The sequence below is a fragment of the Bradysia coprophila genome, assembly GCF_014529535.1.
Source record: "Bradysia coprophila strain Holo2 chromosome IV unlocalized genomic scaffold, BU_Bcop_v1 contig_81, whole genome shotgun sequence".
NCBI classification, from domain to species: Eukaryota; Metazoa; Arthropoda; class Insecta; order Diptera; family Sciaridae; genus Bradysia; species Bradysia coprophila.
In genome coordinates, this window is record NW_023503375.1 from 2,429,399 (window position 1) to 2,454,967 (window position 25,569).

A 25,569-nucleotide genomic window follows, 5' to 3' on the forward strand; every position below is an offset into this window, starting at 1 on the left:
GAAATCAGAAAAATTTGTGTCCCCAAAACCATCACCTTTTAAAAGAGTATGAGTTTACGGCGAAAATGTGCCCTTCTCAATCTCTTCTTTTTGGCAATTAGGTCCATCAGATGTTGCGAAAAATGGTTCTTGCTCGTGAAACACTTCTTGATTGCCTTTTTGATGGCCTTACTCTGATGTAAGTAGATGCGAAGTGTGTTTTGTGAATGTGGAACAAAGACTTATTCATAAAATAGATGTTCTTCTCTTAGACTTTTGTACAAAAAACGGAAGTCCACCAGTACTTAATGTACCTTCATATGGTAATAAATGAACTTTATAAGTTTTTGATTGATCGTTAAAAATAACTCAGTTTACCAATATTTTCGGTAAATTGGTACCAATTTCGACTCTATAATGGTAAAGGGATTTTAAATATTTGTAAAAGGAGAAATTTATTGGGAGACCGAGAGAAAATAATCCCTCGATTTCCCATTCACAATTTCACAATTTCACCTTCAATCGTGAATAAAATGTCACGAATAGTGTGAATTACGGCCCTCACACTCGTAAAATTTGTACAATATTCTCCTTGATTCATTTAATTCCATGAATTTAAAAAAAAATCTTCAGAGATAGTTGAGATATTCATCTTATATTGCCTGCAAAAATTTAACTTTTTTATTAATTTTTCTTACACCTTTTAAAAAAAGTGTGCTCATTTGATAAAGGGAGTAAAAAACTACCTACTTGATAAATGAGTAGATATCAAGTTGTTAGTCAACTATCAAATTCGATAGTCAACTGTCAAGCTGTTAGTCAACTATCAAATTTGATAGCCCATCTTCGAACTTAGCCTCGGGATTTTAATTCCACGTATTTAAAAAAAAAAATCATCAAAATAGGTTGAGAATTACTCAAGTTGTCGTGCCCTCAACGAAAAATTGTTACCCACATTTAACGTTTTTCATAGCATTTCATACATTTTCAATCACAATGAACCTTCTTGTTACCCACATTTTTCGGTATTTTCTGGTGTAAGACCCTGACTTTCAGGCAAGGGAACAATGATGGCAGCAGTAAACGACAAAATTTACCTAACAACATCGCTTTTCATACCGAATTGCGTGTTAAATCAAATGAAGTAGTAGATTATGTTTCTGTCTATTGAATATACTTTTCGATCGAATCAGGAAATTGAGTCAATAACACTTGCCGTATTGATATTTTTACCACGGCATAGTAAAATAAAGCAGACAGTAGTGGGAGTGGCTAATTTTCGAAAAGTCAAATAAGCGACCTCATTCCAATTTCGAACTTTTTAGAATATTTAAGAATTTAAAAATCTAAATTCTGTTTTCTGTATAATAAGCCCTGATCTGTGGTGGATTTAATAAAAGACAAATTGGTGATATGAATTATCTGAAGCAGAAGCTGTAGTAAGATGTTGTGTCTTCTACAAAGATTATACCGAACATCTAAAAGAAGTAAACAGAACGAAGTTTAGTTGAACAAAAAAACACTGAACTGAACATATGAACGATTTTGGATTTGTAAAAACACTCCTGTGTAGTGTAAACCTTAGAAATATTCAGAAAATTAGTTACTTTATTTGCTGGCCAATAAAATGTAATGTCGTTTCAAGATCGTTTTGTTTTATTTCATTAAAAACCTTCCCAAGACTATAATTCCATCTTATGAAATCTATTACTTCCATCTTTCGATGCAAGCAATTTTCAGACATTTCTTTTCGTTGTGTAATGTAAAATTGCACAACAAATTTGCTGCATAAAACAACACGGGTCAATTTCTATTATTTTCGTTGTGTTTGTTGTTATCGGTGGTAACTGTATGTAAAAGGTTCTCAAATAGTTTTTAAAAAAAATTAAAAATAGTTCTAGTAGGCACATTTAAATGTTTTGAGCTAATTTGCCCACCAATTTAGTAGGGAAAAACTCACACTATCAAATATTACGTATTTCATGTCGGGACCACAAATTTTACGTATTTCTGTTCGTAATTTCCTCTCTAGGTATGATTACTCTAAGGTGGAAACACAATTTTCCCATATTACTTTTGACCGACGTTTTAAATACCCAGCTGAAAACGTTACTTTGAATTTTGCTGCAAATGCAGTGTAATTTGGGCCAATTTAAAATACTTCACAGTCAACAAATGTAACACATATTGAATCAGTAGCAGATAGTGAGAAAGCTGAAAGCAGAGCACCTTTTAAAAATGATTAATCATCTGTTATCGATTGCAACGGCAAAGTAGGTTATGACCTTAGGCTTCTTACATTTATAACTGAAATGTGTGCTAAAGAAAATGAAGTAAAAGATTTTGTGTCATACTATCAACAAAAGAACTGACAGATTCAACCAATATATTTATCAATACTTTTGCCGTTTCTAAGAGATTAGAAATATTCCAAAGAGCATACGAAGGGATATTATTTTGATCACTAAATTTGGTGTGAATATTGGTTGATTTAATGTTTTTTGATGTTTCTGTAATGAGCTTTTACTATGCTGGTGCATGTAATAAGGCTATTACATGTATAGGCAATAACCTTTACATCACTCGCATAGTAAAACGTCGTACTACACACGGAAAATAAAGTGATATCTCGTATCACGATGAGTAAAAGTACCTCGGGCTGCCGCCCTCGGATACTTTTTCTCATCTGGATACGAGATATCACTTTACTTCCCTTGCATAGTAATGTACTATTAATAGCTTCACTTAATGAATAAAGTCAATCAATCAATTAATTTGATTTTTCTATGTGTAACAACAACAAAAAGACAAAGTCAACAATCCAAAGGGATTTCTTTCAGTTTTTTAAATAAACAAAACGATTCACATTTTTGAAATAGCTCAACATTCGCACAAATGGCACTTTCAATGTAGCAGCGTATAGTTGTCGCACGATTTTACATCGAAACGAAAATATTGTGTGATTTATCGTGGTAAGTAAAAGATAAGAAATTTTTGTGTGAAATAAGTAACATTCGTGGGTGGATGTGGGAACATCGATGACGTCACTAGGCTTGGTTAGTTTTGCGAGTACCTGTCTCAAGCAATTTTATTTTCATCTTCTGGTACATGTGCACGCAACGATGTTTTGAGGGTATAATGAAATCCATAAATTTAAATGTTTGAAATCTCAAGAATTCTTTCGGTTAAAATTAAAAATTTATTTCTAATTTATGGATATTTTAATTGGATGGAATCCTTGGTAACTGGATACAATTTTTCTATGTTTCTCTTTTATCAAATCTAAGAACTATGACGAGTTATGATTAATTGCTACACATTTAAAGAAGCAGTGACCTGTGTAGTGTCCAAACAGATATTATTTATAGTAGCCCAAACTACACGTTTTTCAATTTTGTTTCATATCCTTAACAAAAATTTCGCCAGCAAGTTACGATGAAAAATGCTCGCACATGACCATGAATAATATCTGAATTTTGGATATATATAAATCGCGATAAATGATTCCCAAAATACTAATTCAACGTGGATCCATGTGAATATTTATTTATTTAATTCATGCAACTGGCATAGATGAGGAAAACATAATTTGGAATAAAACGAAAATTAATCTAGGGGAATTGTTCCATTTGACCGAACAGAACGCAGATAAATTATCCAACAAGTAAGGTGTGGAAATTATATAGTGTAAAGTGAAGTATAAATATTTGAAACTGTTATAACTGTTATCGAGATTAGCAAGAAAATTAGACACTGTGCTCCGACTAATATTTCCTTGTATAACGTGTGTTTTTCAAGTTTAATAATGTTAAGGAAAATTGGCGCTGGAAATTTCAACGATATGTCTTTTCTTAGTGCTGAAAAACAAATAGCCCAGTGGCGCCCAGAGTCTTAATGCGGCTCTGTTTGCATCTCATACATTTAATTGATCTAATAAAACTGCAAGTTTTAAATCGAAAGGAATCGAAATTTTAATTTATTTTAAAGCACCAGACCTTTACATTCAGGATGATCCAGAGAATCTTTAATGGCAGTAACGTTTTTACATATTTTTTGTTCTTCCCATGCCTCAAGAGCGATTTTGGTTTTCGGTGTAGAGGGAGGTCTCACTATATGTCTCTTATTTATAAAAAAAGTGTAGGTCAGTAAGCTTTCCCCATGATGCCTTTTCGTCAGAAAATTTCGACTTCGTTGAAGATAAAATCGAGAAATCATGACATATAGAGGCGTGTGAGGTATGCTGGAATAGGTGTTCTCAAAAAGAATCTAGGACAGGTACAGTTTGTTCAAAAATGAAATGCACAGTTTTTAGTATTTCGAGACAGTTGACAATTTCAATCTGTCAGATAGTAAAGGATGCGTTTAATTAACCAGCGCATTAACAGATTTGAAATTTGAATGGTTTTTTTCCACAGCTACAGATTTTTGCATGTTAAGTTTCTTACATTTTTTGCAAATAGCATTTTAATAGTAGGAAACTTAGATTTCGTCAGAAGAATTTGCGAACGGAAAAATGTAAATTTATTTTTAGTCTGAGTATTGTTCTACATCTATAATTTATCTTAGATCGTGTCTTTATTCAAAGAAATCGATGGTGTTGTACAGCGGCTAACTGTTAAAACCCAGCCACTATTGAGAATTTTAAATAAATCCAAACAATCCAATCCACAATACATTCCATAACTTTTAACAGTTGTCAAAAATACTATAGCTGCATATATTAGCGACTCTTTTTCAAATACCGAATAAATTTGCTTCAAGTCAAGTTCAATTTTTGCATTGATCAACTAGTTTTGGTGATCTTTCTAGTAATTATTACGCACTACATGGGAATCATAGAGTTGAATTAACCTATAATTAACACACATTTAATAGTTGCTTTTGTTAAATATTCAATGCACAAAACCTATTCTACAAAACCAGTCCACTGAGCCAACATACATGTTCTATTGAAATTTCAATTGTCAAAATGACATCGAAGCCATTGATTTATGATGACGAGAAGGTACATTCATCTCTCAGAAATTTTACTTTTTCATTTCTTTTATTGTTTTGTTTATTTTTTTGTGTTTTTACGAAATCCTTTTCATTATTCATGATAACTCAAAGTAAATTCAAAAACATAAAAAGTAATGAAAAAGTAAAATTTCAATAGAAATGTATGTTGGCCGAATGAACTGGTTTTGTAGAATAAGTTTTGTGCATTGAATAACAAAAGCAACTATTAAATGTGTGTAAAGTAGAATTTAATTCAACTCTATTCCCATGTAGTGGGTAATAATTACTAGAATGATCACTGAAACTAATTGATAAATGCAAAAATTGATCTATTCGCCTAGTCGGTTGGACTGTAGAGGAGCCACATTTTTTTATAATTGTTGACAAATTTTTCCCTGATGCTTATTCGTGTTTCCAATATCGTCACTTCAAGTGCTGATAAAACTTCTTGTAAAAAATTTGCTAAATGTATGAAGCAGACGGTCTTTTTACAGATTTGAGTATTCAAAGACCATCGATTTGTTTGAATAGAAACACGATCTAAGAGAAATCATAGATGTAGAACAATACTCAAAATAAATTTACATTTTTCCGTCCCCGAATTCTTCCTACGAAATCTAAGTTTCCTACTATTAAAATGCTATCTGCAAAAAATGTAAGAAACTTAACATGCAAAAATATGTAGCTGTGGAAAAAAATCATTCAAATTTCAAATCTCAAATCTTTTAATGCGCCGGGTAATTAAACGCATCCTTTACTATCTGACAGATTGCAATTTTGAAATGTCTCGAAATACTAAAAACTGTGCATTTCATTTTTGAACAAACTGTAAGTTTTTTTTGAAAATGTTATAAAACACTCGATCGGTAGAAAGAGCAAACAGTCTCTTACATTAAATAAGTAAATAAAAATTGAGTGAGGGGAATAAAATTCATCTGTTATCAACAGCAACGACAAAGATATGCAATGAACTCTAGCTGTTGTAGGGCTTTATAGTAAAATATAAAATGTTAAAACAAATGAGGTAAAAGATTACGTGTGAACCTTCAAACACTTAGATTTAAAGAAGAAAAAGATTTCGACTAATATTATTTCGAGTGGATATGCTCGTCATCTGCGAAAGATTGATTGATTGATTACAATTTGAGACACCTTACCTATTGCGAAGATTAAGATATTTTTAAGATAGTACCTAAGTTTTGTCACGACGTCTACGCTGGAGTTCGGTCTTTTCCATTTATTCATTCATTCATCAAATGCATTTCGAAAGGCCAAGTTTGTAAAAGAATGTCTACTACTTCGATCCCAATCCCTATCCTAACGAACAATGATCTTCACCCAAATTATATACTGAAAGAAGTTCGGTTATAGCGCTATTAACGTATGTAACCTTGGCTAAACTTGAACTTTTTATGTACGGAACGAACTTGATTGAATTTTGGTTTTTATTTTTATTTTGCTTTCAGGAGATCTAAACTTTGCTACATTTTCTATAAATTAGAGTGTTGTCCACGAAAAAGTCAAAATATTTGATATCCAACAAACTAATAAAACTTTAATAAAGAATAGTGTTGATGACTTTCATGCTTTATATGCAAAATACGATCAAACGAGTATAATTCAAGTGTGTTCATCAGCTGTTACTTTATCAAAAAAAAAGTTTTTTTTTTTTTAAGTTTAAAAATACAATTCCATGACATCATGAATTCGTTTCGATTTATTTTTTGTATTTCAGAACTATCGCTAAAAATAGTCGGAAAAATATTTCTGTCTTATGGCGAAAAATTGTATAGATTTTGTCTGAACATCGTAACGTCATAACGTACAACTTTACTTGTCAGGTATGTGTCGTTTGATGTGAATTTTTCGTTTTAGCGTATAGTACGAACCAAGAAGTTTTATGTTATTTTCAGACATTCAAACTGCTGAATGATACTTTTTTGTTGATCACCTTACGAATAACGCGGGCTAGACTACCTTTTCAATTATAACATCATATTGCACGCATATATCGGGAGTTATGTATGGGTGACTAACTGTTTCAATATTTTGCTAATTCTAAAATTAAAATTCTTTTTTTTATGAAAAGAATTCATATCTTTGCAACAACAATTTTACACCGAGCACGACCAAAATATTGAGTAATATGAGTAACTTGTAATGCCATGGATTTTTTTAGTGTTAATCGAAAAGTCATAAATCTATAACTTGATGTGTAGATGTTACCATTTTTTCAAACATTTTGAATTGGAGAAAAGCAATTAAATTGAAATAAATTTTTTTATTGTTTCCGATTAATTTGGGGTATCCACACCGATGATCGAATTGTATGTACATCGCGACGAGAAACGATTTTATTAACATTAAACAAGTCTCGCATAGATTGCGGAGAGATTTTTGTAAGGTGAATTAGGTATCGCAACATATCTTTAGGTAAACCTCGCATTTAGCTAATTTATACTTTAAATCAGCTGTTTCTTTCGGATGACAATATGGAATGTTAATCATCTGAATCAATTCCACTTACCAATAGTTGTGAACACCGTTCCGCAATAAAACATCGCACTCCATGTATTGTTCCATTGTGTCGATAGCTTCGTTTGACTAATATCAAGCTTTTCTTCATCGAAATAAATTTTAGTCGTTTTTAGAAATTCCGTCACAATTTTGTCAAAATCGGTCTGCCAACTCGGTAAAGCAGTAGAATTCTATACGAGAGAAAAAGAAACCTCTCGAATAAGAAAGAAAATATCGGAAAATTCAGGAGAAATGTTAATTTACCTTTCCAGGAAACCCTATTGACAAAATTTGTATATGTGTTGATAAATTAACCTTCAACTTATGGAAATCTCTGAAACCATTTTGTTGAGGATCTTCTGCAATATGAGTGAAGTGCTTCACTTTAGATAAATAAATAAATAATATATTGATGTAGTTAGTGTAGTTTATAGCTTTCCCAAATTGCGTTGAAGTCAAAAGCATTCCAGACGAAATTTTCAATTTAAAATCTGTCATACATAATAAGCTGTCGTTGTAAATCAAGCAGCGAAAATTTATTTACAAAGCAAAGATTTTCATTGAGTTAAATGATTCTATGTAGGTAGATTTTCTTGGGGGAATGTTAATTTGTTTATAACCATGCCACGTCCATTCAATTTATTTGATTTTTTGTTGTTGTTGTAGAAAACGCATTTGCAGTCGATAACAATAAAAGTTATTTTTTTGATGTAAACGTGATCGTAGCACCGTAGGTTAAATTAATTTATAATCCGCATAGTCGATATTATCCAGTAGCCATGGAAGTGCCTGCGTCCATGAAAGGTGTCCGGGATGTCCTAGGTGATTTGGATAGATCTTGGTACCCTGAAAAAGAAAAGTTCGGGTGCCAAGCTGAAATCCAGTCAGTCTTCGGGAAAAGAAGGGGGGAAGTCTGAAGTGCACTTTTCCAGTTTTCGACCATTTTCGAACACTCTGAACAAAATAATTCGTATTTTTATGGGTGATATCGATGGAGAATTAAATTTCCTACACCAAAGAAGTTTTTCTAAAAAAAAATTGGACAACATAGGTGGTCCACAGAAGTGGTCAAAGTGAATAAATATTTTGAAGCATCTGTTTTTTCACTGTTTTCATCATATTTCAGATGGAAACAATGATTTTATGTTAAGATAATGTTCTATAATATTGTTGCTTGGAAAATTCACTTTACATATGTAAAGGATATTGTTCAGGTTCCTGAGAGTTGCCTTAGATGCTTTAAGATTCAATAATGACACTACTAATCTCATTTCTTAATAGACTAAGTCTCGGACTAAGTTCTAAGGACGTGCAATCACAATCTTCCTATTAACATGCTCACATTTCTTCATATTCTTCTGCCTTTAAAAAATATAGTGATCCACTTTGCATTGTCCAAATGCTTGTAGACATATTTCTAATTGTTAGGTATTCGATAACTTATCGAATGAGTGAATAGAATGGAATTTCGCTTACTTCGAAATGTCAATATATATCAAAATAGTGGCCGGACTGATAGGAAATTGACCTTTTTTTAAAAATATTTTCCTACTTTAGGATAGGGGTCTTTCCGTCTTTCAATACCCTTAACACCCTGTTACACTTAACAAATCATAAAAAATATAATTCCATCATCATTCTTCAACATTTCTCCGACAAATTTGAATATTATCATTTTTAGACGATATTGACAGTGTAGAAATGTCCCGCCACCGATTCGGATGGTGGCTCACAAAACTGATGTTTTTTTTTGTGGATACCTGGATTAGATTAGATTCGAAAAAAGAAACAGAAACCTATAGATCGAATATCGCTCATTTCCAGCCCCTTGTCTTTGCTTCCATTGTCAGAAAAATTTCCTGGTTTTCATTAGCAAGTTCTTGTAAGTGTTCTTGTAACCTTCGGGTGGCAGGTGAAGGACTGTTGTGTCGAGTGGTTGCAACAGTATACGAATTCAAGTTTCTCTTTAAGTGCTCTTGTAACCTTCTGGTGGCAAATAAAAAACTGTTTTCTCGAATGTTGGGTATTATAAACTTCAAGATCTGCCGTCTTCAGATGAAAAACGTTTTAATTACTTGCTAATGAGAACCAGGAAATTTTTCTGACGGCGTGGGATAATCTGGCACACCATACAAATTTATGTCGTGCCAGATTCATCTCTAAGTGGTGAATCTGGCACAGTCATGACTTTTCGTTACATGTTGTAAAAGGGCGATGCCCTTTTTAATTTTGAATTTACAAAATTGAGCGAGAGAAATAGAGATTTTGAGAACATTTGTACAAGGTTTAGGAGTTAACATAAAAATGAAAATAGCGGACTTCCTCCAAATTCAGGTGCGGCTAGGCTAATCTTAGAATTTGCCAAATTTTAAAAATTTGCATTCGAATTTTTCTAATTTTGGATATGGCGACCAAATCTTGGGTGTGGCACTCGTCACTACTGTCCTATGCACTCGCCACTGAGGTACTATACGTGATTCACTTTCGCGAACAAGAAGCTTTCAGTTTAATTGTTTGAAATGTTCGTCATCAGCATACTCCGCAAATAGAATTGTTTTCGAAATAATTCAAACGTAATGGACGAGTCCGTTGGATTTTTAAATTATACGTTCGACGACACCCAACAAAGAAAAATATTTTTAAGAGACAGGAAGGAATTCCACCGAAATTTATATTGTTTCTATAGGTCAGTTTGCATTCTGTCTTTCTCTGAACTCCGAACATCGTCTCACGACCCTCATAACAATAAAAAAAAATGTGAATAAAGTAATGCAATCTGTGCAAATCGGTGCCAAATTCATTCATAGATGCATTTTGCATGCAATTAAAATTTGTAAATTATTTCGTTCAAGTTACGCGGTTAGTCACTGGGTTAGAAATCATAGACTTTATTATCTAATTTCCATCAGCCATGACGTTATACTAGTGCAAAGTAACATTAAAATTTCTCGTTTAATTTTCTCATTGAAAATAATGTTTCTTTCCAACCAAAAATAAGTTGTAAGGTAAGTAACCCGAAGGAATATGAAGATGAAATGCGGTCTGTGTAGAGCTGTGTAATGCGGTGGTAAAAAGAAGCACACTGTCCCATTAATAATAATTATTATCAAAGGCCGAGTGTGGGAAAATGTTGTGCCAAAAAATTTTAAATGTTTCAACTGTGTCTTCGTCGAAACATTATTACGTAGTTTCGAAGCGATTTTGTTGAAAACATTGTCTTATTGAAAGCGAGTGCAAAATGTATAGTTAGTTGAAGAAAAATAATCAATTTCATGCTGGCAAACAAATGCATTAAAAGGGGGTCATCATTAGAGAGAGAGAATGGTGCCGACGTAATGGTTGTTTTTGTTTTGTTTTTTTCCTTCACAAACCTTCAACAGCCTGGAATATATAGGCTCCAGCAAGAGTGTATAGAAACATACAAAGGAATAGAAAGATGTGTGTAAACCATTGTTTCGACCATTTACTGAATTTCTGGTATATGTAAAGGGCAAACTTTTCACCAAATCCTAATCCCGACTTTGCCGATGCCGCCGTAAAGTCCCACAGTCCTTCGAATTGTTTGTACATATTAGCACCGGTGAATGGATTTTCGTACATCGGCCATTGTGGTGCTCCCGGTCCAACTGTTGAATTACTGTGTGCTGTATGGGGTCCTGTGCTGAGATACGGAGAATTTGCAACGTGTGCGTGGTGTGGCGGTATATTGATTGTGATGCGGGGCTTAGCAGGTGTTTGACGAATGCGAGCGGGAGGTGGCGGTCCAGTTGTTGACGGTGAAGACATTGTGTTTGTTAATTAAGTTTCGTTTTCTGTTTTAGTTTAAACTATTTTATTGATATGGCACGATAGTAAGCACTGGTTTTGATTTAATGATTTTGTTGGTGTCACATTTAATTAATCTGAGTTTCGTCACCGAACTGATTGTTAAGATAAATGTAAACATGTTTGTCAATTAAAATAATTAATTTTCATCAGTAGAAAATGGTGTCAATCATTTGTAACGTTTTTCTCGGCTCTTTTTCTATAGTTGCAACAACCCTCTCTTCACTAATTGCTTTAATCTTCATTCATACTGTAGGAGAAACGGTAAAAAGTTCTACTTCTTTTCCAATTCTTCTTCAGATCACACATAGAATGCAATTTCTGGAATTTCAGAGTGCTGATCGGGTCCGATCGGATCTAAATGTCAATCTGTTGTCGACAGAAACGACAAAGACAAGTTAATAAGCTTTTAGTGAGAGTCTTTAATAACGAAGTGAATGTATCAACGAATGAAGTAGTAGATGTTTTGGCAACTAGCGAACTTTCAGAGATACTTGAAATAAGAGAAGTAACAGATTCAATGATTTTATGGTGTTACGTTTGTTCAAACGTTGATATGTTTCATAAACTAATAGATCTTTCTGTTCTGGCACCAATGGTAAGATCGATCGATGGATACACAAATCTGTATGTTCTCTTGTCATTCGACAATTTGCAATTTATTGTGAGCACAATCTGTTCGTAATGCGAACGTCGTTTTCCGGTCAATTTTATTCCAAGAACAACACTGTTCACTGAACAGTGTTCAGATATATATCGAAAGAAGTCTTATCGTGCCACATCTAAATTTACAATCGAATTCACAGTAAAACGAAAATGAGATCTCTGCTGTTTAATATTATCTTTAAACTACACGTGCGACTATATACATCATAATATGCCAATAAACAAAAGACCGGCCATGATTCGAATCAAGGCGAAAAAAAACACATCATTGCTTTTTCAACATATGGCTATGGAAAGGTCGGCAGCACGGTTCACAGAACTAGTGTTAAAAAGAAATTAAAAAAAAAAAATATTGCAAAAAAATGAGCTGAGAGCTGTGTTCGTTTTGTGTTGCGATTAAAATTAATTTTCCTATGATTTCGATTTTTCTCTTTTTTCTGATGAAAATAAATTATTTTAACTACAAAGACGATTCACAATTTTTTATTTCACATTTTAAATAAATCAAACTGAATTCTCGAAATCACAACCTCATCAAAAGCTTTTAAATAAACACACAACAACAACAACTCGATTCATTTTCCTTCTCCATTATATTGTTGCATTTGGAGAGCTTTCGTGTTGTCGTATTAATACTTTATTGACGATTAGATGAGATAAATAAAAACAAATTTCCATCAAAACAACGGAAATTCACCGTTTCACACTCAATGAATGGAAATTCACAGTTTCACACTCAATCAATAATAATATATGGGCGATTTGTCAATCCACAAGTCAATCAAATCAAACCAAACGAGATCCGTTTTTATTTACATTTTTTTTCTTCAATAGAACAACACGTAATATTTACTCCATTTGAACAAATAAATTTAATTCGTTTTTAAAATAAAATTCTCATCTGCGTCTGGCGCGACGTTTTGGTTGATACTAAATTGACTGAAACGGACTGAAGCCAAAGAGACTCCGAGCAATATATAATACAAAAAAAAAGCTGAAAATGTGTTTTCGTTATTTTTCTTTTCGATTCGAGAAAAACTTGAAACAGGAAAAAGAGAAAAAATGAAATGAATTATATAATTTCCAAGTTGAATTATATACACAGATCATGATCGGTACTATATGAAGCTATGGTTATGTATACGTATATCACACAGAATTTACATGCGATGAGTTGTTGGTATACATTTTATATTAATTTTAGATTATAATGTGTCTGGTTGACAAAAAAAAACAAATTTCTGTTTTCATCTGACGAAAAAGTTCTGTTGAACCAACAGGTCACTTATATTTACATATTTGATTACTCATCATTGCATTGTGGCGTTATAAATTGGTGAATCGTTGAATAGACACCAATTTTAAGGATATTTTCTTGATTAAATTTCGTTAGAATTACACGTTCTATTCATGCTACTTAAATTTAGAAAGGAATGACAATTTTCCACCGACTAATAAGCACTTATTATTAACGCCAGTGACTAATTGTTTGAGCATATAATACACGCGAGATAATGCGAGATTTGCGTTTAGTCAATAATTTTCATGAACTAGATTTTTATTCGAATTAAAACACTTTGGTTGTGCATACCACACACGATAATAATCGAGAGTGGATGAGAGAGATAAAGAGTGGATGTAGACTGGATGTCTGATAACAATATTATAAAAAATTGAATTGAAATAGCGACAGATTTTCTACATACAACAGTGTTCATTGGGTGTCATGAGGAGAATGGAAAGGTCCATGTAAATACACTTGTGCATTCTGTGATATTTATGTTGTTGCAGTTGTAGCTAGACTTATCGATTGGAAACAAAGAGGGCTGAACGGGTTGAATGCCTGCAACGGCTTGGATAATCTTTGCAAGCCACTAATGCGATTTACTACAATACTAGGTCAATTGATGGGGAATGTCAGAATTTTAAGAGGGATTCTTTTGAAAAACAGCCGAGTATTCGACCTTAAAAACCAAACCACTTTCAAAAACATAGCTAACGCCGACCCGTACGATACACCTATTCGTATCAAAGGCCTTTAATGTGAAACTCCTTCATTTCTCTTACTTCATTTTCTTCTCTATACTACTGAAAAGCTATTCTTGACCTTTAAAATCACTTACATTATCTTTCTTTGCCTTGTTTTCCTATACAAATAAATTGCCGGAGGCAATATCGACAGCCCCGTACGAAGTCAAATTCCATAAATTCCTATTTAAATAGCTGTATACCGCTACATTTACCTATATTTTACTATAAATAAAAATTTTCTCAGATGAATATGCTATTATATAGATCAATATAGATCAATATAGCTGTATATAGTTATATATTGAAATAGATGTCCATATATAGAATGCCTGAGACACCCCACACACATGACCAATTACTTCTATGTTAACAGAAACTCTCTAAACCAGCGTTACAATAGTTTCACTCTTTTAGTTCCACTTTTTTTTGTGGAACTATAAAAAGTGAAACTATTGTAACGCTGTATATATGCAGCGTTACAATAGTACCACTTTTTCAGTTTCACAAGCTAGCGAAATTTGGAAACGGCTAGCTTGTGCAACTAAAAAAGTGGTACTATTGTAACGTTCCATATATGCAGTTCCATTTAGTTCCACTTTTTTTTGTGGAACTGAAAAAAGTGGTACTATTGTAACGCTGCATATATGTAGCGTTACAGTAATACCACTTTTTTAGTTTTACTATTTTTCTTAATTTCTTAAGAAGTGGTACTATTGTAACGCTACATATATGCAGCGTTACAATAGTACCACTTTTTTCAGTTCCACCTTCCAAGTTTGTCTAAATGCATGAAGGTATGAATAGCTAAACACAGTAACACAGGGTCAATAAATTTGGTTCAGTCATTATTTGGTGATATTTTAACAGGAAGATGATAGATTTTCATTGTTAAAGGAGTAATGAATTGTGTACCAAAAAAAGCTGTTAAACCAAAATTTTACAGCGAAAGCTGTATAGAAACGTTGTAGAGATCGTTTTTTTGTAAATATTTCGTTCAAAAGTGGTTTGCGACCCTCTTATAGTTACAATTTTTAAGGATCAGCTTGTACATCTGCGTTGATATCCAAATTATCTTTATATTTCGATCAAAATTTATTTTTGAAAGATAATAAAAAAATGAATCAGATATTATCTACTAGACAACAAAATACTAACTCCCAAACGAGGCCTGGTATATACCCCCAAATTTTTTTCTGGAATATCTTAGAATGGCGACTAGAATCAACTCCCAAAATTTTTGCAGTTTTTTCTTATTATATGTGAAATAAATCTGTTAACGTTGCATTGTTACATTAGTCGTACACACACATTTGAGTCAAGTATTGTTACATAATTCATGTACGCAGATGATGAGAGCCAATCAGAAAATATAAATGCGAAACTCACGGAAAATGGAAATTATTACTCAACTTAGGTACATACCGTCTAGTCTACTGGGGGTGAAAATCTGCGGAAATACAACCGGCAATTTTTCCGCGTGTTCTTTACGCACATACTTCACGTCTTTCATTGACCAAATATATTACTTCTCATATATCGTGTTGGCTTATCACTTTTTTCGAATGTCAATTTTAATTTCTACATTTTTGAGCATTAGTTTTAGCACACGAGCGTCGAGAGAAACATGAGGTTACAATTTACCCGATTTATTTAAACTAAAAACCTAAAAATCGGGTCAGGTTTATAGTATAGTTTATTCGATAAAAAAGGATCACATTAAGAAGCATCGATGCTTAGCTAAAATTGTAGATCACATTTACGTGTCTTGAATTTCATTTTTGATGATATCTTTCTACGAGAATTCATTTTCAAGAATGTACAAACGTAATAACGACCACGAATGTGTCAGCTTTAAATAAAAAATAGTTTTGGTTGTAGTCGTTTGACCAGCTCTGAGAAAAGTCAGCAGTTTAACGAAATTTTCATAAACTGATCAGCTTATCAGAACAGGTAAAACTTTTACAACCAATGTTGAAATCTAACACATTCGTGATCGTTATTGCGGTCTTATATTTGTGAAAAGGGATTCTGGTGATCAAAAGTATCATCTTTTCAAGAGCTCACCGTTTCTTCAGAAATTCGTCGATTATTGTCGCAGTTTCATCAACTTTCAACTTAAAAAAATATTCTTTTTATAAATTGTTAGGAAACGGCGATTACCTACGGCACGAAGAATCAACAACTTCCTGAAGTAACGGTGAGCCCTGAAAAGACGACAACTAGTCGCTGTATACTTAAGTGAAGTGATTGTCACAGACCAAATCTTGAAAACGCAAAAGAATTTACAAGTTACTTCAACGGTTTAATAATTAGAGCAGTAATATAGTAACAAGTAACAAAGGTTGGTAAAAATCGTCAATTTCAAAATGTATGAAAATGATTTTTTCATATGATCTTTCAAAGTTTGAAAGTGAATATCTCGGCCAAATTGAACTTGATGAGGCGTGTGATAGCTCGTTGAACTCGTATGGACGCCTAGATTACGAATAAAATAAGTGGGTAGGGGTAGGAGCGAAAGAGGAAAAGTCAAAAAAGTCGTGTATATATGTTCCTTAGTCCTATGGAAAAAAAAATTTCAGTGTGAACGGACTTGCGTCACGGCCCTTCACTAACGTAGGGCATGATCCTTAGTCCTACGGAGAAAATTTTTTTGAAATTTTTTAGTGTGAACGAACTTTCGTCACGCCCGCTTACTACCGTGCGGGCATGATCCTTAGTCCTACGGAAAAAGTTTTTTTGAATTTTTTTAGTGTGAACGGACTTGCGTCACGCCTGCTTACTAACGTGCTGGCATGATAGTAAAGTTGTAAAGTATGTTCAATTTTGGACTCAATTAAAAGTAGAATATGAAAAAATAGACCTTTACCTAAAATTGTAGCCTTGTAGTCTACATTTGGCAATTTCGTCTTTTATTTTCGATATCTTTTTATATTTTTTTTTTTTCGAAAATGTGGAATGTGCAAATGTGTCAGATTTCAATAAACACTACGATTTAGTATAGTAAAACTAAAAAAAGTGGTACTATTGTAACGCTGCATATATGTAGCGTTACAATAGTACCACTTCTTAAGAAATTAAGAAAAAAAAGTAAAACTAAAAAAGTGAAACTATTGTAACGCTCCATATATACCGCGTTACAATAGTTTCACTTTTTATAGTTCCACAAAAAAGTGGAACTAAAAGAGTGAAACTATTGTAACGCTGGTACTCTCTAAGTACAATTTTTCCCAAGAAAAAACATTTAGACTAAAATCCAATATGGCCGCCGGCAGCCGCCGTTTTGTTAGGAGAGCGGAAATAGTACTGACGCTTTACATTCGTTAATACATTTCATACACAAAAAAAATTCGGTCAAAATTTACTCGAGATATTGACAAAATACTCCATGTTTACTGTACGGCCGAGTAGTCGGATAAGAGCTCACTACAAGCGAGTACACTCAGAGCTCACGCTTCTGAAAACTTAAAATTCCATAATTTTTTTTTCTCTGATTGATACTGTCAATACCTATTAAACCGAAAGAAGGTGAAGTTGAAATGTTTAATTGCTTATATTTTATCGTAGATGCTTCCAAATCCCCATATTACCCTACTTTGCCTGAAACAACATAAAATTACTTTTCGAATAAAAAAAGGTGGGAGTTTTCAGTCATTTTTCGTGTAAACTACAACTGCACATATCTCAGTGTGGATTAATTTTAAACCCAATAAAACCTTATTTGCGCCGAAAGTACGTGCAGTTACACAGCACTGCTACTAGCATTAACACTGAATTCACAAGTGTCAAATTTGGAGGCTTTAGTGATACGAGCTACCGCTTAGGATTGTTTGTATTGCATGTTTTAACTCATACAACGAAAACAAGTCATCTATCTGTATAACAGAAACGCATTGCCTACTGTAATTTCATCAGCCTCCGAATATTTTCTATGTTCGTGCTAGTAGCAGTGCTGTGGCAGTTACCTTTCTAATGACACCCCATACGACTATTGGGAATATTAGTGAACAATTTCTTTCCTTGATCATAATTTAAGCCCTCACTTCGTTCGAACCTAGGAACAAACCAGTTAATTTAACTGAGTTCGATGGGGGCACTCTATTTTTGACATTCTCTTTAAACACTCTATAATGAAAATTACGGTCGTACCACTAATAGAATATAGTACGTAAGTGTTGCGTACATGCTTATGTAACGCTGAGAATGGTATCGAGCGGTATCAACAGAAAATTCTTATGGTATACCCTCGGGTGTACTATCATATTGAATAGTATATTGTAATGTGAATTGCTGTTAAATTCAATGTTTTCAGTGGGTTGCGAGTTATGGTGACTGTGAGTTGTCGTAGTTATTTCATATAAGATCGACAGACCGATTGGTGGTGGTATAAGAAACGTTATATTATAAATCACGGTTATCGTGCACCGGTATTTGTCGCATCATTTTTTTTTAACATGCCATATACAGCTCACGCTACCGCTACCGCAACTCTCGGTTAAAGACCTTACTATGTTTAAACCTACGTTGCAACCTATGTTTAAACCAAAAATCGATTGACAGCTATTAAATTTTTCTCGACTTAACATCAATCGTTGAATTTACTGCTTCTTCAATCATTAAATGGTCGTCCCTTTCAACCAATTTCGGAGATTTCTCTGTTCTACAAACTCATTTCGTCAACTTATAATCGTGTTCGTATACACTGCAAACGTAGCAATCCAAAACACTCACCTCTCGATTTTCCAACATCGATCGCAGTCAGCGGTTGTGTAATTTTTGTCACAAGAATTTTAGCACTCGCTACAGATCAAGTTACTGCATCGCAATCGAAACTGTTCTTTGGATAAATAGTAGGAAACAGCAGCAATTAATACAACCAAAACCCACATTGTACAATTTGGTAAGTCTTGCGACACAAAACAGAATTGTAAAATTGCTTCGAAGACTGAAAATTGTTTTCGTTTTTCCCAAGAACGTTACGAAAAAAAAATGGCAGACAGAATGATCACCAACGATGCGACCGGCATTACGACGAATGGTGGAACGTCACCATCCTTGAATCAATTGACCCCTCCATTGAGTCCTATCGTTCACCTCCAAAACCTGAACGATCGTTTCGCATCCTACATTGAACGGGTTACTGTTTTGGACGGTGAAAATGCCCTCCTCAATTCTGTGCTGGCAACATCAAAGGAGAGCTACGATCGTGAAAAGACGGCATTGAAGAAACTTTTTGACGATGAACTGGCGGAAACGCATAAACGTCTGAACGAAGTGTCATCGGAAAAGGCTAACTTGGAGATTGAGCACATCAACGCTCTGCGTGACAACGACAATTTGAAGTGTGAATTGCGGAAACTTCGCCAACAGTTTGTGGAAAGCCAGGACCATTTAAAGGCAGAAATTATCATCCGAGTCGAATCAGAAAATACGGTGAAACAGCTTCGAGAACAGCTGGCGTTTCAAGAAGAATTTTACAGTGAAGAAATGAATGAGGCTCGACGGCAAATGGATACATCACAGGTGTCCGCTGATAGCGGTTTGAGCGATCAATACAACATTCAGCTTCAGGAATCATTGCAAGAACTTCGTGATCAATGTGGAGATCAGATACGTTCGAACCGAGACGAGCTCCAATTTTTGCTCGATGGTACAACGAGAAAAGAACGGAATTGCCTTCAGCGCGAAAATAAATCTTTGCGCGCCGCTCTGGAGTGTTCCTTGAACAGGAATGATGTGATACAAATACGAATCGAAGAATTGGAGAAACTAAATGCTGCTTTGAAAGCACAAACATGCCATTTGGAATCGGCTTTGGCAGAAGAGAAGTCACGAAGTGACGAAAGTACGACTGAAGTGAAAACATTGCAACAGGAAATGGTTTCGCAGTTAAAAAAATATCAGGATTTGATGGACGAGAATGTGTCGCTGTGCCTCGAGCTCGCTGCCTTTAATAAACTCGTATGCAACGAGTGCTTGAAATTCGAACCGAGTGCTAAACGATACCGAAAGGACATTGAGTTCAGTAAGGATGGTATGGTTACATCATCATCGGCTGGGAACATTGAGATAGGCGAAGTTGATTCTGCGGGACAGTTCATCAAATTGCGCAATAAAAGCGAAAACAAAGTTGTCTCGATAGGCGCATGGAAGTTAACACGACAAGCTGATGGAAATGAAACCGTCCACGAATTTGGTCCTCTCGTTCAAGTGGACGCCGGGGCCGATCTCACCGTTTGGTCAGCTGATAGCGGTATTTCCGATTCGCCAGCTAATATATTGGTTGCGCAAAAGTGGATTGTGGGCGCTGAAACGAAAATAACGCTGGTCAACGGCAGCGGTAAAGAAGAAGCAAAACGCATGCAAAAGAAACATTCACTTCGTCGCGTAGAGATTCGTCAACCAAACGAGGAAGCGGAGAAGGACAAGAACGTACAGAAGTGCGAAGTCATGTAAAGTAAGCAGATTTTTTCTTTGTCTCTTTGAACTCCTTGAATTATTTTTCGTTTCGTTTTTCATTTGAATTTTATTAAAGAAGAATTCAATTGAAGTCAAATTTGTTTTTGTATGAATTTTGAGATTTACCAATAAATATGTTCTTTACGTTACACAGAGACGCTTTCATTTATCATTATTTTGTAGTCTTTGTAGTCTGTCTAGCAAAACTCTTCCTTTCGCCAGAAAGAAACGATTTTATATTGTGACGTGCTCATATTGGATCTTTCAGGCAAATCCTGAGCTTGCAGTTGGTTGATTAGATTTTTTTTATTTTCGGATATTTGGAAGTAAGGTTCTTTAAGAACAGGTTTAGACATTTCTGAGTTGATCTGGAAGACGGTGGCATCAAAATTTCTCGGTGGCTCCAATTCAAAACTACATAGTTATTAGGGTGTAGCGGTTTTTACAAAATGTGTTAGTTCTTTTAAGGCTCAGCCGGAAATCCACTCAGCTGGTGGATCTGATCTGACAATGCGAAACCTTCAATTTTAAGCGTTTAAGCTAAAAAATTATTGATTTGAGGTAATTCGACTTTCGCCACCAATATTCCATGTACCAAAAACACAACTTTTTGTCAGGTAAATATCAAATTTAGGTGTCCCAAATCAAATCAGATGTATTTGACTCAACGCGGTCCATTTAGCATAAAGTTTAAAGTTTAATTTACAATTTTGCACATTTTCATCAAATTTTGTGGCGATATTACAGCGCCGAAATCACCATCGGGGAACTTTGACAATCAGTCATGAACTCAAAAAATATTTTTTAGACTTGATAATTTTTATAAAATAATCTGTGAAGCCTGAAGATTAGATTGCCATGTTGACTCAACTTTTTATGTACACTGAGCCCACCGTAAAAAATCGATATATGTGATGTGGACCGAAAACGACGAAATTTTCGAAAATCGAGCTGGCGGCAGCACAAAATTAAAAGTCGTAAATTTTTTTTCTTCCTTAAAATGATCAGATGGACCAGCTGAGTGGATTTCCGACTGAGCCTTAAAAGAACTAAGACATTTTGTAAAAACCGCTACACCCTAATAGTTATCGATGTCATCTACTGTGAGTAACATCCATAAAAAAAAATATTTGCGACGGTTGAAAATGGTTGAATTTTCTAGGGTGTGTCTCAGTTTTCTAATGATACCTTTTACATGCATGTAGTTCCCGTTACTAGTCAGATGACGGATCATAAAGAAGAATTTGAAACGTGACACTGCTACCATGTGATTATCGTCCCGGACGATAATATCGCCCAAAAGACGAAAATATTACAGCTTTTAACGCCCAGTGCCATAACATCATCCAGATGATGATAATATCGCCCCGAAAATGATAATATCGTCCACAAAATTGTGATAATGTCTGGGCAAGAATATCGCCCCGAGGGAGATGTTATCTCTCTATGGGCGATATTATCATGTTCTGGGCGACTATTATCGCTTTTTCGATCAATAATATTACATTTGAGTGAAAATATTGTCTAGAACTGCATATTTTCATCTTTTGGGCGAAATTATTGTCGAAAGGTTTATTTTGAAGGTTTAAGTGCAATTGTCCTTCAGAAAGATTAAAACCGAACCCAGAGAAAAAAATTCGGTTTCTTTTCTAATCTTACACTCACGGAATTTTGAAAACCGACACATTTTCTGTTTCGTGGTTTGCTGGTCCTTTGTGAATTTTGAATGTATTTTTATATGGAGAAATCAGAAACTCAAGTAAAACACAGAAACCGAAAATGTGTCGGCTTTCAAAATTCCGTGTGTGTAAAAAGATTTCAATCCAATCCTGGATTTTTGTACCCATACTATACTTAGACCACTTAGACTTCCTCGCACCACACTGAATTCGACGCCACTGATATTAATATAGCGGTATCCTGTACAGCCGATATTGTGTAAAAAACACATTGCATCATTTGGTTTCAAAACGTCTACAATTCATAAAATTTCATTGTTTTTCTGGCACAGTCTTTTCGTAATTTTCAACATTATATACATTGTGGCCAGTTCAAATTATTCAATCATCATCTTTGTTAAAAACCTCAGTAAAGTAAGTGGAAGCTCTTTCTATAGAAGATTCTTCGCTAGAGTATTTTTTAGTAAGTTAAACGTCACGTTTCGACCTTATTTTTATCCGAAATATGTGTTATTAGACTTGTTATAATTGGAAAATATTCCTTTAATTCTCGAAAAACGTAAAATCTATCAAAGATGTTAACCTCATAAGACTTATAATAGCCCTATCAATGGTAGGCGTATGCATAAATTAAAGAGGCTGAAATATTGTCTACTTCATGTTGTTTTGGTTAGACCTCGGCTTAGACATCATACTGTTAGCCAAATATATTTTTTAATATCAATGACAGTGGTCATCATAGCGTTGTTCAAAGTCAATTTAGGGCTTCTGGATTCAGTTAGGATTTTACTAGAAAGTCTTAACTAAAACTTTCAGAGTAATTTTTTTGAAAATAGTCTTTTAAAAATCGGACCGATAATATGTAGCTGCTGGGCTGGTAGGACATACCAGAACATATTACCGTTAAAACGGTTACGGCATTCCGATTTTTAGAAGTCGATTTTCCCTCTCGCTGCTTTCTTCAGAGAAATCAAGTTAACTCTTAAAAAATATTTTCAATCATTAATAAATAACATACAAGAAGCGGGTGAATGATATTCTATGTTGGGCTTCAACACCGTGTTATCAATGCTTCAACACCGTTTCTTCTCAATTTCAGTACTTGGTAATTTTTTTTTGAAGATTTCTTTGATCTGTATCTTTATATAGATGAAGCGTCGCAGTGGTCGCAGTTCACCAGACTTTACAGGATTTTCCAAAAGGGAAAAACTTGAAGCTGAACATATGTGTAAGTTGGGTTTGGTTTTTGTTCATCTGCCGTGATTGTGAATTTAAAATTAAAGGTAAAATGTCATCAGAAAAATCTGAAACTTTTCGACCCAGAACTGTCATTCTAATAAGCAAAAAGTTCTTCTACGGTACAGCTATATTTTTTACAGATTTTTTTGACACTTCAAAATTTGAATTTTTTCTGCTCATTAACGCACCATAAAACATAGCTAACGCCGACCCGTACGAAACACCTATTCGTACCAATTAATGTGGAACTTTTCATTTCTCTTACTTCATTTTCTTCTCTACTGAAAAGCTATTCGCCCTTTAAAATCACTTGCATTATCCACTCTTTGCCTTGTTATCATATACAAATAAATTGCCGGAGGCAATATAGACAGCCCCGTACGAAGTTAACTTTCATAAATTCCTATTTAAACAGCTATATACCGCTATATTTACCTATATTTTACTATAAATAAACATTTCACAGATGAATATGCTATCATATAGCTCTATATGCCTGTATATAGCTCAATATAGCTGTATATAGTCATATATATATCCATATATGGAATGCCTGAAGCACCCTACACACATAACAAATTATTACCATGTTAACAGAAAGTACAATTTTTCCCACTTTATATCACTTTTACTAAAATACAATATGGCCGCCGGCAGCCATTTTGTTAGGAGACCGGACGCTTTACGTTTATTAATACATTTCAAACAAAAAAAAAATTCATGAAATTCGGTCAAAATTTACTCACTTCAAAAGACCTAGCTCACGCTCCGGTGAACATAATTTCATAGACTTTTTTTCCCCTGATTGGTACGGTCAATACCTATCTAATAAAGCGAAAACAGACGAAATAAGTTGAAATTTGGCCGACCTACAAGCAAAAACTGCTTGCCGCCCGGTGCCTGGTTCACACCAAGGGGTCTAACTCACGATTCGGTCATCCGGTTTCCATAAACTTTTTAGCCCCGTACGAAGTACAAGGGGCTAATAGGATTACGATGCCGTGTGTAATAGATGGAATTCGAAGCAGACGGTAAGGGCAAAGTGTTTGCCTATGTTCATAAATAACGAATCCGCAATAAAAAATTTGTCCGTCCGTCTGTCCGTCCGTCTGTCCGTCCGTCCGTCTGTCCGTCCGTCCGTCCGTCCGTCCGTCCGTCCGTCCATCTGTCCGTCCGTCCGTCCATCTGTCCATCCGTCCGTCTGTCTGTCCGTCCGTCTGTCCGTCTGTCCGTCCGTCTGTCCGTCCGTCTGTCACGTCGATATCTTGAGTAAATCAAATCCGATTTCAAAAAATTTTTTTTTCCTTGAAAGATAGTCGAAATAGTGAGGCTAAGTTCGAAGATAGGCGATACCGATCGACAAAAAAAAAGTTTATGGAAATCGGATGATCGACTCGTCAGTTAGACCGCTTGGTGTGAACTAGATACAGGGCGGCAAGCCGTTTTTGCTTGTAGGTTGGCCAAATTTGAACGGATTTAGATGGAGTGAGCTTATATGTGGCTACTCGGCCGTACAGTGAACGTGGTGTTTTTTGTTAATATCTCGAGTAAACTTTGACCGAATTTCATGAATTTTTTTTGTTTGAAAGGTATTATCGAATGTAAAGCAGCCGTACTACTTTCTACCTCCTAACAAAATGGCCGTCGGCCGCCATTTTGGATTTTTGAAAAAACAATAGAAATCGGTGAAAATGATACTTACAAAGCTACTGATCAGTGGGAAGTGATTGGTTATGTGTGCGGGGTGTTTCAAGCATCCCAAATATGGATATCTATTTATAAATATATACAGCTATATTGAGCTATATAACGGTGTAGATAGTTCTTTTGAGCTATATAGTAACATATTTATTCGTAAATTGTTTATTTATAGGTAAATATAGGTTAATATAAATTGTTGCAACAATTTTTAAGTTTGGGTTACATTTGAAAGGAACGTCGTACGGGGCTTCGTAATTGCGCTATGCGCAATTTTTAAGACGTGCACATTTCATAAGAATTTTAGGTTAGTAGGTTTAGGGTAAGAGTAGGGCGACCGACGAACTAGGGTCGCGTACGCAATAGATGTACGGGTTCGTACGGGGCTCAGTCGCAGCGAACGCTCCGACTGTTCTGACGGCTCGTTTTTGTCGATCGGTATTGTAAATATCTTTCATTTGATGTATCATTTACGAGTATA

At 34.6% G+C, this 25,569-nt stretch overlaps 1 protein-coding gene and 1 long non-coding RNA gene across 2 annotated transcripts; both read left to right on the plus strand.

The window, feature by feature from the left end:
• Positions 1-4,874: 4,874 nt before the first annotated feature.
• On the plus strand, positions 4,875-16,547 carry LOC119072397. Its single transcript, XR_005086855.1, has 3 exons — positions 4,875-5,087; positions 13,729-13,734; positions 16,537-16,547. It is a non-coding gene; the product is annotated as an uncharacterized LOC119072397 (long non-coding RNA).
• Positions 16,548-18,739: 2,192 nt separating this feature from the next.
• Positions 18,740-20,621, plus strand: LOC119072399 (lamin Dm0-like). Its single transcript, XM_037177610.1, has 2 exons — positions 18,740-18,913; positions 18,986-20,621. The coding sequence occupies exon 2, from the start codon at positions 19,003-19,005 to the stop codon at positions 20,467-20,469; it is 1,467 nt and encodes a 488-aa protein (XP_037033505.1). The 5' UTR covers positions 18,740-18,913; positions 18,986-19,002; the 3' UTR covers positions 20,470-20,621.
• The last annotated feature ends 4,948 nt before the right edge of the window (positions 20,622-25,569 follow it).